The following is a 14,345-nucleotide window of genomic DNA, read 5'->3' as shown; positions in this document are numbered from 1 at the left end:
TTGACACTGCTTCTTGAAAACAAGATGGCAGTCAATAATTAGATGTGTATAATCAAAACTGTGTACATAAGGTGTGTATATTTCTAGTATTAAGTTATTTATTGATAAAAACATTCTTTTTTTAAGAAAAAGAGCAGTTGCATAACATGTGGATTCTATAGCTTCTATGTTGTCTTAAACTGATTTTATTCCTCTAATAAGCAGAGCTCTGCAAATAAAACCTTGTATCCTTGATATAAATAAAAAAGGTTGCTGCCATTTGTCCTTTTTCTTTCATAAGCATAATTACTCAGTTACAAATGCTCCACACTACAGCTACTCTTGGGAGGCACAACCTTTCACTGGGAATGATACACCTAATTGTTGCTTCAAAGGTCATTTGAACACAGCAACATTTCAAAATGTATTATCCATGCAAGAAAGGGAGTATGTGAAGTGACAGTGAGCAGTTATTGCTTATTTCCTTCTTATTTTACAGAAGGGTTGTTTCTTTACTGTTTTTTTTTCAGTGTGGCAGTAGTTCAGTTTACTGCACTGATGCACAAAATTGCAGCTTTCTTATTATTTCATCTTACTGTCATTTTAAAACAGTTTTCTGTAAAGATGGGAAAAGCAGGCTAATTCATGGCTCACACATACATGGACACTTTCCAGCTTCAAATATCATATTTCTACAGCTCCAACTATCAATGAAGGAATCTTGTGCATGGTTCACTTTCTCACTTGATTTTTCATTTATATATTTTTTGTCAAATATTAGTATATTTTGTGCATAATTGACATGTAGGTCAGAACATTCAATTTTGGTCTTCCTGACTAGTTCACCTGGTTCTTTGTGTTCACTGATTCCTCGACATCACTTGTGGGAAACTTTGATTTGGACATCTACTAAATTTCTTACATTTAGTAGATCTAAGAACTACATTGACTACATTGACTTTTTTAAAATTATTTTTTACCTTCTTTTTAATATAAAACCAGATTTGTTCAGTGCAGGACAAATAGCTGATCTTAAGACAGATTCTCCCACCTGAGCTATGAATTTAATATCTGCTGAATTTAGAATTTGTGTCACAGCAAAAATGCAAATATAAAATTTTTAATACAATTTAAATTTGCAATACATATAAATATATGAATATAAATGGGTTTGTATGCATTGTAAGGCACAGTATTTCATCTCATTCAGAGCACCGAGGGATATTTCAGTAAAGAACCAGCAGAGGGCGGAAGTGAATAAAGAAAATGAAACGAGAGCATGTGCGTATAAACGTACCTGCTGTGGGCTGCAGCATCAGCACCACTCCTCCACCAGATCCCTCCCTCCTTCGCCTCCTTCTTTTCCTCCTGTCTGCAGCATACCTCTCTCCTCCGGCACCGTAAATGTCATCCTAAACCTGAGCGAGAGCAGAGGAAGCAGCAGAGCCACGCGGCTTTGTTTCCAAAAGCAGCTGCTGTGTTTTCCGCCAACCTCCTCCGTGAATCAGCACCAGAAAACCTTGCAAGTAAGTGGCGATACTGAAAACATCCGAAGCATGTTTTTTTTTTTTTTTTTGCAGAGGCCAGTTGCGGTTTTAAGATGTGTCGCACATGTATTTTCTTGTTGTTGTTGTTGTTTTTCTTCTACCGAATCAATTCGTTCACAGCTAAATACTAAAGTCATTGTTTTGTTTATTTAAAAAAGGAAGGAGAAGAGACTGCTCTTTAATGAGTGTTAAATAATACAGGCGGGATTGGAGGAAAAAGTGAGGTCATGCAGGTTGATGAGATGGATGGAGCAGGTGAGATATCTGTGAGTGTGTGTTGCTTATGATCTTGTATAAATTACAGGCTTGACTTGCAGTCTAGAGCTATCACCCACTGTACAGTGAGGTAATAGCCACTTGCATTAAATTTGTATGGATTTCAGCAGGAGTGCTGATGAGTTGTTCATGTGAAAACAGATTCTATTCATTTTTACCTCATTTTCATGTGTAGGATCAAAAAAACATCCTGATATTCATGTAGTTTTGGGTTATGACTCGATGACAGAATTATTTAATTACCTTCTTAATTTACAGTTGTGATTGCTCCAACCTTATTTGTCTGGATAGAGTGTGATGACTTCCATGTTGAAATTTTTTATTTTAAAGGATTCGGCCCTGGGTATAATTTTGCAACCACTGAGTCGGGGGGCTCAAAGAAATTGGGTTGAACTGTACATGTGACAAAATACATTGATCTGCAGATGATCTGATTCAGGACTTTTGGTGTTCTGGTTCTCAAAATCAGCAAATATTCATAATCATAAATTAAATAGAAAAACACTGACACGCTCACGAATATATCAGTTATACTGCTGGACTTTGTGCTGATACCTTTATTCGCAATAATACTTATAAGTCTGATGATTGTATCATAAGTCACAGAACAATTCTTGAATGCCTTTATGTCTGCAGTGACTGTGTTAATGAAAAAAAAAACATTGAGAGAAGTCACAAAAAACAAATAGTTTTCTGTTTTAATCAAATAAAGCCAGTAACATTTGATCTTTAGCAACATTTATTTGCAAATAGTACAGTTGGTGTACATAGCTAAGAGCGATCTTTCCCAATATTTTCTGCATTGCAATTTTTTTTAATCATGTGTCAAAGTTTTCTGAGGCTACCTTCACGCTGTAAGCCCTAATGCTCAATTCAGATTTTTCTGTGAAATCTGTAACATTTTTGCGTGGTTGTTCACATTTTCAAATATATTCAACTTCCATGTGATGTTTTGTGTGAACTGCAAATAACCTAAAGCATGTGCAGTAGAGGAAGCAGTAACATCACATGTAGACTGTGCTGAATGTTTGCAGAAGCAAACATGTCTGCTAATAGTGGACAATATCTTTCAATTTTAAAGTTGTTGTTCAACTGGAGCCAGCGCATCAACAACTTAATCCACATTTTTCTTCCTGCTTTTTTCCACATAAACACAGGTCATACTTTGAAAAGATCACATACGTATGAGATTTAGAACCACGTGGGTTGCATTTGTAAAAATCGGATTTGTTCTGTTCAGAGTCTCATTAAAAGATCAGATACAGGTCGCACAAGGGCATAAAAAACATATTTGGGTCACTTCAGGCTGCAGTGTGAACATAGTCTTACAGGCAGCTCAAATTTTCCAAGTCCTTTATGTTGTAAAGTAAAAGATGTGTTTTTTCCCAGTTTATATTGATCTAAATGTTTGCACAAACCCATATATATTCATGTTATATTTTTGTCAATTCAACATTACAATACCTCTAAAAAAGATTATGCTGAGCATCAGAGTGCTCACTCTGTAGCAGCAGCTGAGACTGTTTTTCTGTAACAAGTTCTGCCCCTATATTTAAAATGAATCTTAAACAAAGTAATCTCCCATATCTCCCATATTTATCTGACAATAAACAATTGTTTAGTGTATCAATACACATCTCTATACTAAACCTATTTGGAAATTAAACCTTGACTATTTGGAAATTACTGAAATTTAAAGCTCTTTGGGCCAGGAAAACATTTTCTGTGCATATAATGCTGGAGAATGTACAAAACAAAGAAAACAAAGAAAGCAAGGGCGATACAAAAGGGAGGTCGGTTGAGCTGTTCTGGGTGAATGGCTTAAATTAAGGTGAACAAAATTCTGCCCAGGGCCTCATACAACCTTGATCCAGCTCTGTTGGAAGGACATTAATTAAAACCTCACCTTCCTATCTGATACCTTCCTCTTTAAGGCAGGAAAAATCCAAGCTGTGGTTGTTGGATTTTTCTGACACTTTTGCAAAACTATTTTCAGTCTCTTCATTGTGTTGCTTGAAAACCCTGAGAACCTGAGGTGTTGACGTGAAGCATCAAACAAAGGTCAAGTGAATATGTTTCACACCTTAATGATGCTTGTTAATAGTTGATTTGTTTCTGATAATAATGTTGTCCTTGAGATTGTGGAGAGCAATTTGAGACCAACTTCACCCCAGTTATTGTATTGGCATCTTTAGGATTTTGCATTGACTAAAGCCTGGTGGTACTTGTTAAACTAAGAACCTTTTATTAAAATGTGTCTGATAAGTGCACTTCATAGTGTTTATTGATTCCAGTATCACAAGCTTTCCACATTTATGGATCATCCAGTTCATTTTGTTAAACCTCAGCAAACCCTTCCTGTCATGTTAACGCGTAGGCTGACACGATGCTGCCTGTGAGTGACCTTTCAATTGTCTGCTGTCATGCCTTTCTGGATGCTGACGTTTGCATGATTGATACAATATGTCTGACCTCAGCTATATCTCAGCTGCGATCAATTCAGTAAGAACACAGTGTGCACTGCTGCGAATGTGCATGTCTGTGAGTGTGTATTTTACAGAAGCCATCTGTTTCAGATGTCATATACATGTGTTTCTACGGGTAAGAACGCTTGTCGAAAAGCCCAGGAGTGTTGCACACTAGTGCAACCTTCAAGGATATTCTAAAGGGCAAACAAGGAGAAGGAGGATAGGAAAGAGTTCAGTTGTGAAAACTGAGAAGAAACACAGAAAGTGTGTCAGTGTGACTCTTAGTGCATGCTATAAAGTTTTCTTGAATTAAATATTCACCAATCAATCTTTATTGTTTGACCAACATTGACTTTGACTCAATCTGTTTTTTGCTGTTGCTTTGTCATGAAAGGATTACAGCACAAAAAGAGAACAAACAAAAAAGGGGAAAAAATAATATACAGTTAAAATAAAACTAACTGCATAACATTAGCAGTCCTTATCTTAAAAGAGAAACTTCTAGCTGTTGAAGATTTGTTGCATACATAAAGTGATTTTTTTTTTCCTAAATAACAACAATAATACCAAATAATCCCACTGGCTTAGAACTTGTTGAAGATTTGCTACAGTTAGTTTGACAACTGTATTGTTGTAGCAACTTCCTAGCCCACTTTTGTCAATATATACATAAATCTCAGCGTGTTTTGTTTGCATGTTAGTAAGCACACACACTCAAATCTGCGTTTTCAAATTCACACTGCTTTTGTCTGGAAGGTGGTAGCGAGTCCACCGTGGCTCCTCCCCTGCAGTCATGGCCAAGACATGAGGAGTGAGCGGGGGAGAGACACGCCTCCTCACATACGCACATGCACGTCCCTATGCTGTGGAGAGTCAGCATGAAAGCCATTGTTTCACTTGAGTGCAACCTTTTACAGAATGTCAGCAGTCAGTTCAAGGGCACAGAGTCAGCTCATTTGGGTAACAAGAGCAAGAAATCTGGAGCCTTTACTTGAACAATTCTTTTTATGTGCAGAGCTACTTGAAAGCCCGTTTCACAAATTGGCAAGATGACAGAAATCCACATGATCAATATTTAAAGAGCCCTCTTCATATTTTGCATCTATCCACTTCTGTTTTTCAGCCTTGTCCGTGTTGCTAAAAATAAAACTGTTCGCCAGAACAGTTGTGCATGTGAGATGTCGCCCCCCAACCCCAAAGGAGTTCATGGCTCTGTTAAGCACTTTTCCCCCAGTATGAAAATAGTCTCTTCTTTTCTTAATATATTCCTTTCCTCTGTCCTTCCTGAACCCTCGTTTTTCATTTTTTTTACTCACTTCTCACCATTTTCCCTCCCCCACACATCAAGGGTTTTCACATTACAACACATTTCACATTTACACATAGCAGTGCTATCTAGAATCCTCTCTCACCCCCACTAGTTCCCATCAATCGTTCGTCCTTTGTGCTTCATCATTCAGACTGTATTTTCTTTAAAAAAAAACAAAGGTGACTCAGCCTCTTACCCTTCCATCTTAATGTCTGGCTGTGAATGTCTGCAGCCTCCTCAGAGTCCAACAAAGAATGCTTCTCTTTATTTATACTCTTCACAGCTTGAATGTAATGCACATTTTTTCCTCTCTTTGTCCCATACAGTTTCAGGCATGCAAGAGTTAACATTTCTCACTCTGCGACAGGCATTAGGGTTGAGGGTGGAGGGGCTTTGTTAATAATAATGCAGAGCCACCATCTACCGGTGTGGACAGGCAGCCTCGTTTCACGCCTCCTTCAAGCTGTCACCAGTGCGACGGATGTCAGTCTGTGTTTTGACTGCTCTCTCACAATCTCCTTTTTCACTGTTTCTGCATCTGCTCGTTTACAACAGCGTCGGTCGCTTGACCAATATCAGTTTGTCCCATCTTAATAACTTAAACCCCAATTTAATTTTCTCTTCTCTTTTGGCTCTGTCTGAATTTCATCATCTTGCAAGGTAATGTGCATTACATTCAGCAAAATAAGATGGTGAAGAAAAAAAACTGCCTTATGAAGTGAAAATTGATTCCTGGTGATTGTCAAAGGCAAGAATGAAAAAAATATGAAGTATATAGCACAATCATTGCCTTTTTGCCATAAACCTGTACTTGCGAGTGACAACTTTTCTTTTTTTTTTCATCAAATCTGGATATAGGGATCCAGTGTGTAGAATTATTCTCATGCCTTGAACTTTTACACATTTTTACACATTCAACCATGACCATAAAGGAATTTATTATCAAAAAGACCCTTTTACTTTAAAAGTAGAATACATATATTTGTTTTTTCAACGAATTCAGTGACGTATGCCTTCACACGGTAAGGAGATAAATCAGCTTTTATTGGAGATGATCTGATTTCCATATCCCCCTTATTCACTTAACTATGACCACCCACTCTGACCCAAGATTCTCAATAAATCCTGTTACTGTCCCCCCAACAATGTGGGAGTGCCGAGAGACAGAAAGCAAAGCTGCAGTCTGCTGATGTGTCGCCTTAGAACGATGGAAATGGGATTGATTTCCTCACCCTGCCCTTATAAACACTTCATTAATAAGATGAAAGATTTGATTGGCTGGACCAGCACGGCAGAAACTTACAAAAAATTTCATAAGAGAGGCATAAAACAAATCACTGTAAGGACAAAGCTTGTCTGAATATGGTGTGAACCACAGACTACAGAAGCAAAGTGGAACATTTGTTGTTTTTGATGCAGAAAAGGAAAACCAGTTCAAATCAATAAAGAGAAAAGCTGCAAGACTATTTATATGTCGTTTCCTGCGCTGTTTTGCTTCTTTTTTGTATGAGATGGTAAATCCCAGGAGTTATCCCTTGACTTAACGCTCAGCAACACTGCAGTGAATCGTCTTGTGAGATTCTGCAAACGGGGTGTCTATTGTGCACCGTGATAATGAAGCATTTAGCCCATTCCACTGCTATTTCTGCCTGTATTGTGCTGCAAGCACATATAGGAGGAGCAGGCAACGATTGTCTGAGGATTGTCTGAGCTGTTACCTGTTGGATGACTTTCATGGAATGTTCTGTTTTTGTTTGTTATGTCTGTTTTAATGTGCTAAGCAGCAAAGTATTAGATTTACTACCACTATGCAATAAATAAAACATTAAGTGCATTGAACAAAGTTTCACCTTTCTGGACAGCCAGTTTTAATGCAAACCAGGTGCTAAATCAGATTATGTCATGTATAAATATTCAGGAGTCACGATTTATGGTGATACACACAAACAGACGTCATTGTTCTGTGCCGTCTCGTTTGTTTCTATTTTAAGTGCTGGAATTCACATCTCAACACAAGTGTGGATGAAAGAGATGGGAATATATGTGTGAGAGTGTTGCTGGTGTCCCCCTTGGGGACCACAGAGCTATAAAACCTGTCTGCTAGCCAGTGGGGGGAGGAGTAAAGCAAAGTGCCAAAGACAAATGGCAGCTTGTGCTGCTGGACGAACAACAAAGATGCCGAGGAAATGCATGTCGGGCATGAGTGTGTGCCTTAGCATTCGATTGGCTTTGTATTGTTTCAGAGGTTGTGTGTGTGTGTCTGAAAATGGAAACAAATGCTGCAAAATAACAAAATAAGAAAGTGAGCGCAACGCTCAATTCAAAGAATTTTTGGATTTTTAGATAAAACAATGCGAACATTTGCCACTTCGCTTTGATTTACCTTTTCTTAACTGTAAACTGTTTTTCTCAGAACAACCTCTGTGCAAAGGAAAGAAAGAAATGATTTAAAACATGCCAGATCACACAAGCATCTTTCTACTGTCTCATGCAAGTTTTCATACCACTTGATCTTTTTCATATTTCGTCAGTTGACAGCATCAAACTTGTATTTTATTGGGATTGTCAGACATGAAGTAAGTCATATTTATTGTGGCATTAAATAAATTCTTAAGAAAAGCATTTCCACAGCATAATGTTGCCACCATTTTGGTGTATTGAAGGTTTAGATTGTTTTCTAACCTAACCCTGCTTTAAACTTCTCCACAGCACTGTCTTTGACCTGGCTGCTGTGAACAGCTGTATTTAAACTGAGATCAAAAATGATTAAGAGGTTGCACTGGATTTTATTAAAATTAAATGACAAATTCAAGAGGTTAATTTGTAAAAAATAAAAACAATACATCCTTTCAATTCACAGTTATGAACTCAGTTCTGTTGCTCTATACCCCTTAAAGTTACTGGATTTAGTGATAGCAACCAGACAAAATAGAAATAAATTGTTCATTGGATATGAATACTTTTACAAGGCACTCAGGAACATCCATTTTACATCATATTTTTTTTTTTTTTAATTAAACAAATTCAGTAAGTTAGGAGATTTGTCCATGGTTAAAAAAACCTCATTAACTAATCATTAATTTCCTGTTCCTTCAAACTGCATTTGATTACGCCATAATTTTGCCAGTAGTTTAAAATAAATGAAAAAAATGCTTTGGCAGTCTCCTATACTCTCTATCAGTGCTTATATCTTGAGATTCACTTATGTCTGTCTGGAGAGAAGAATTTTATTAAAGCGGAAGTACAGGTTCCCATGTTCATCAGTGTGAGCAATTCATTACTAATGAGCCTTATTTGTGGTCAGGGATTTCCAATAATGGCTCTGCTCTCCTCTCTTGGGTTTGAGTCGGTAAGTCACATTATAAACGGGGCCGTAAAGCTCATATAGTGATTCTCATTACACGTTCCCCACCGTCAGCCTAATCAGAAATCTTCAGCAACATTCTTCTTTCACCGATGTGCAAGTCTGATCCCTCCCACGTCAGATTATGTCTCAGTCTCTCACCCACTCAGACTGAATCCTGATAGTCAAATTAAGATGGGTCTTTTCTCGGTTCTTTTACATTTTCAGCTCACATTATGTTAAGATCTGGTTCATGTCATGAGCGACTTAATTGGGTTTGTTTAAAAACATAAAAGTTATGTTCCAAAATCTGCAACAGAACTTAACATCAAAGTACCAGCTCCTCCTGGGTCATGCTTTCATCATGCATGACATGGGCTACGTTCTGCAAAATTTGGTACCATCCCTGTTTACACAGAAAGAAAAAAACATTTTGGCTCCTACTTAGCACATATGCCCAAGTTGCCTTATAAACTGTATTCTTTATGTCAAAACAAAGAAAGAGAGCCAAATGTTTTTATTTTTCTCACATTTTTTATTTAATGTATTGCACTGAAATAAATATTTTTATTCAAATTGTCAGACTTGTTCATCAATTCTCCACACTCTTCTGTTTTATACCAAATTGGCCTTTTGTCAGCCTGGTTGTTTGTTGAAATGCAGTTTATTGAGGTACTGGAGCTGCGACTGAGCAGAGCACTCAGCCTCCCTCAGATTGCTGTCATCAGCACACGCTTCGGTGGTACATCAGCGCTGTAATCAATCTGGCACCATGTCCTCTCGGAGAATTCAGCCTCCTCCTCCTTTCCCTACCACTTTGAGTTTTCCATGTGTGTTTTGTAACCAGCTAATTATTTGATAGAGAGCAACATACACAGGAGCAAAGTGGGACAAACAGTGGGCAGATTGCCTGTTGTTGTTATTTGTATGTAACACAAATTAGGTTTCTATTTCTCTTTTTGAAGCAAAACAGAAAACTACAGAGAAGTCAAAAAAATAACTGCAATCTTTCCACATAATAAAAGAACTTGCACTTTTTCTTGTCTTTTTCAAATAGATCGTTCTTTGCTCAGTACCAAATTCACATAACCAACTGACCATCAGGAAAACATATTCTATTTGATGCTTTCCTTTCTTGTGTATTTGGAAAAAATTTGCAAATAAGCCAGAGGCAGAGTGAGCTGCCATCTTAGCAGTGATTTCGCTAAAATGCCTGCTATCAGATACATGAAAAAAGGACCTGCTGATGAGAACAGACACCTCTGCTGGAAAAATAATTAGGTGAGGGCTCAACTTGAATTTCTGAAATGATGCAAACAGAATGGAAAGTGAAGGAAGATGCATGATGTGGTGTACAAGGACAGTTGATGGAGGAAAAAAAAAGAACATAAACCAATATGTTTTATACGATTTGATAAAGATGTAAAACATCTGGATCCATCAGCAGGCCGCGTTTTAATAACCACACATGAAATTGGAATAGCATAAAAGTGTCAAATTTATTCTGTATGTGTGAGTTTTTCTTTTTTTTGCATTTCAGTATACGTATGATTCATCCTGCACTAAAAAATGCTTTTACCATATTTGTTTCAGTGGAATTGTTAAAGAAGACAATAAAATTACACAGATGCAGCCTGTGTTCAAAGAAAATTGTATGTGGCCAGTAATTGTGTATCTTAATTTAAGATATTACTAAATGTCTGCAACAAAAAAATAACAAAAATAAACCCACAACATTGGCATTATTGTTGTGCCAGAACTTTCTCACTCCTTCGGAAAAATCTGTATTGGATGATACAGACAATACATCCTTCCGAAGTCACCCATTGCCTACTCAATCCTTTCATTAAATTCAAGCACAGACACTGTGCTCATATTCAACTCACATGGCTCTTTCTGCTCCCACAGCCCCACTGCTCATAAAAAATTACACACTAAGAGGCATAACATGCTATAACTCATGTTAAGATTGAAACTAAATGGCTTTCCCAGCGCTGCTGTATTTTTACTTACTTTTTTGCACCGTCTTTGTATATTGTATGCAGGATTACTCAGCTCAAGGGAGAAGAAGAATCCATATGAAAGAGATATTGTTCTGTAGCCATAACATTTTGTCATTTTCCATTATTCTATGCAATTTGTGGTGCAAAACATAGACCTCCTGGTACCACTTCTGATTCAGACAATATATACATAGTATTTGATTTCTGTGTTCATAGCATGGATAAGGTTTTTTGTTTTGAAGGTGTTGTATCATGCATAGGCATTGACACCTGTCTGATGTGCTGACCTTCATTCATCCCAAAGAGGTTACCTTTGGTGCCATTTTCTTTAGAAGCTATCCTAAGTCACCAACCCCACCACAAAGTATTGATTTTACTAATATAAAATATTCATGAATTCTCTAGATAAACACTATCTTTCTTTGGATTTATTGTATAAATGGGTACATGTATATTTATACAGAAACATAATTTCTCCTTGAATGTATTGTGTTACTGTGTATTTTATACTGACATCAAGATTTGATTTAATGTAAATTGTATAAATGATACAATTAGTCTGATAGAAACCTTTTCCACACTTTTCAAGTATGATTGAATTTAACTACTATTACTGTTGATCAACTCTGTAGTTGCCATATCAAATACAAGTGTTGCAGTGAAGTAATCATTTCTACAAAAACTGTGTTTATGGTGAAGTTCTGATTTTATTTCTTTATACATTTATGGACACATTGATTGATGACTCCCCACATTCTCCACTCCCCTTGGGTGGAGAAGTTTTGTGTCAAAGAACCCTCTAAAGATATAACTTACAAATATAAAGAAAATAGGACTGTGGGCAAATTAACAGCTGCTATTCTAAAGATGCACTGGGGACAAAAAAACTATTTCTGGAACTCTGTAGGGACAAAATCTGATGATTTTATCAGAAGTGGTTGAATTTTATGAACTTATTTGCTCTTTCTAATAGTTTCCTTTGTGTTTCTTCTTCCAGATTTATCAAACTTCTATCTTCACTTAAACCCATTAACATCACTTAAATAACTCAATCTAAATGCAAGTTGTGTGGCAACCTTAAAGAAAGAGAGAGACTTCCTGAGATGATAACCAACTCCTGGATAATTCTGCCAAATGACTCTAAAAACACTGACCCTGATCAGGAAGAGCAAAAATTAAAGTAACTCTTAAAACTCTGTAAATGGCCTCAACCCCTGAACGTGTTTAATAAAAAAGTCAAAGATGAGCATTCCAACTAATTTTCATGGATTGAGGGTCAGTGTTGATAGAGGAGAGAAGATTGGAAATAAAACCCATTTCACCCCATCAGGAGATGATAACGCCAATCAAATAACTTCAGCCACTGACCAAGAAGGTGGGGGTCTGGTTGAGGTTACAGGGTACAACACAAGCTCTATTCCTCCACTGGTTCGTCAGAGTGACTCTCCAGACAAAATTGTAATCTGGGGATCTGAACAGCAATGTATGGAGCCTGAGCTCAGAGAATTTGAAATCCACACATTTTTAGGAAACCAAAGTCAGGAGGAGCATAACGAAGAGGAAGATGATGGAGAAAGCACGAGAGATGGTAAGGATGAGGGTCCCATGTCCATATCCTCAAGTTCCACAGCCAGTTCTACTTCAACCGGTGTCAGACGAAACTACGACCACAACAGAGAAGAGAGCAGAATACAGAGGAGCAAAGACAAACGCATTGCCTGTCACAGTACTGAAGAGCTGGATACATATGTGACAGGCTCAGTCGAGAAAAGAGACACCAGAACAGGCAGGGATAGACGGACAGGGGGTCTGAAAGAATCCAAGTCTGAGACAAATGTATTTGTTTCCAGTCTGTCAGCTGTTGCTCTTGGTGGAAGTCTGTCTAGTGCTCTGGATTCCAGCGGTGAAGCATCTCTTATTTCCCTACCCCACCCCAAGACAAACCTTTTTCCCAACACCAATTATACTACCTCAGCCCAGACCAGCAGAAGGGCAGCTTCCCTAGACACCAATCAGAACTCCCCACCATTTCGTCCTCAAGAGAGTTACGACTGTCAACAATACTATTGCCAGGAACAGAGACTGGAGGAAAGGAGTCATCATAGAAATGGAAGGTCTTCTGATGGAGCGTTGGGCCAAAGGAGAAAGACTGGATTTGAGGAGAGGGTGCTGCCGCCTCGACGCCAACAACTTGTCAGACCCCTCTGCCAGTCAGAGATGATAAGAGACAGGAACTTGCCAGAGCCTAAAACTCAACAAACTGGAACAGTGCTGCATTCCTCCAACAACGCATCACCAGAGTCACACAGCAGCAGGTCAAGCAGAAAGTTTACAAAATCTGCTTTAAGGGAACCATCAGACTTCTCCCACCTTTACAACATGAGTGTTATCTCCCAGCTAAGACAGACTAACCAGGCATCCCATAGGGAGGTTCCACCCATGGAAAAACAGGCAACTACAACTACACAACATCTTTCTGGTCCCTCCAACACACCCACTCTGGAAAACAAACCTCAGGCTCACCTCACTTATCGAAGGAACTGCTCCAGTCCCAACAAGACTGGAGTTGAATCCAGGTCATCTACCCCGCCTCAATCCCCTCTCAGGACACCACAGGGCTCACCACGGAGGCAGCCCTCTATGTACCTCATTTCCAGGAATGTCTCTGGAGCTTCTAGGCACATCCCATCAGGATGCAACCCAGCTGTACCAACCTCAGCTCAGGGCTATGGCAACAGTTGTTTGAGAGCTCCAGTGAAAGCAAACATAAGCACAAGTGGAATCCCAAAAGCGCCTCTTAACATCCAGCAGAGCTCCTCTAACTCTAACCCTAAAGAGAACTCTCCATCACCTAAACTTAAACCTAAAGGAATCCGCCCCAAGATCATAACGTCTGTTCGAAAAAATCCTCAGTTTAAACTCCAGGCTGCTGATGGACCATATCAGGTCTCATCTCTGCCATCCAGACTCTCGAATTACACTAACAGCCAACCACCAGCGGCCTTTAAGGATCCATCTAAAGACCTGCGCAGAAACCCTGACGCTGAAACCCGAGGAACCCCTGTACTTAGTGCCTCCAACCCACTCTACGATAAATATCGCCAAGAGATGCAGGTGAACAGTTTCCCACCAGGGCTGCAAAACAGGAGCATTAGGACTCCTGGAAACACAAACACAGTTCCCCCAGCACATGCACACAGCCACAATGCATCCCCGAAACTGAGCGGCAGGGTGGAGAACTTCTATGGGACATCATCTGAGGTGAGTTAGATATATGCGATCAACTCTATATCTTTGCACTGAGATTTATATTCAAGTATCTCTTCTCAATTTGCTGCAGTGATTTGTCCACAGTAACTAAATCACAGTAACTAAATTCCAACTTAATATGGAATAAGTTGGAATATTTAAGAAAAAGTC

At 38.5% G+C, this 14,345-nt stretch overlaps 1 protein-coding gene across 2 annotated transcripts in view; it reads left to right on the top strand.

Moving 5' to 3' along the window:
* Positions 1-1,325: 1,325 nt before the first annotated feature.
* Positions 1,326-14,345, top strand: part of mtus2a (microtubule associated tumor suppressor candidate 2a) — a 42,051-nt gene continuing 29,031 nt past the window's right edge. For both annotated transcript variants that reach the window (XM_055043347.1, XM_055043346.1), the window contains exons 1-2: positions 1,326-1,505; positions 11,923-14,186. In XM_055043347.1, coding sequence (XP_054899322.1) covers positions 12,168-14,186 — 2,019 coding nt within the window. In that variant the 5' untranslated portion in view covers positions 1,326-1,505; positions 11,923-12,167. The remainder of the gene's footprint in view (positions 1,506-11,922; positions 14,187-14,345) is intronic.

Source organism: Poeciliopsis prolifica, unplaced genomic scaffold (assembly GCF_027474105.1).
Source record: "Poeciliopsis prolifica strain line A6 unplaced genomic scaffold, Auburn_PproV2 SCAFFOLD019, whole genome shotgun sequence".
Classification (NCBI taxonomy): Eukaryota; Metazoa; Chordata; class Actinopteri; order Cyprinodontiformes; family Poeciliidae; genus Poeciliopsis; species Poeciliopsis prolifica.
The sequence above is the reverse complement of the archived record's forward strand: the minus strand, read 5'-3'. Positions and strand labels throughout refer to the sequence as shown.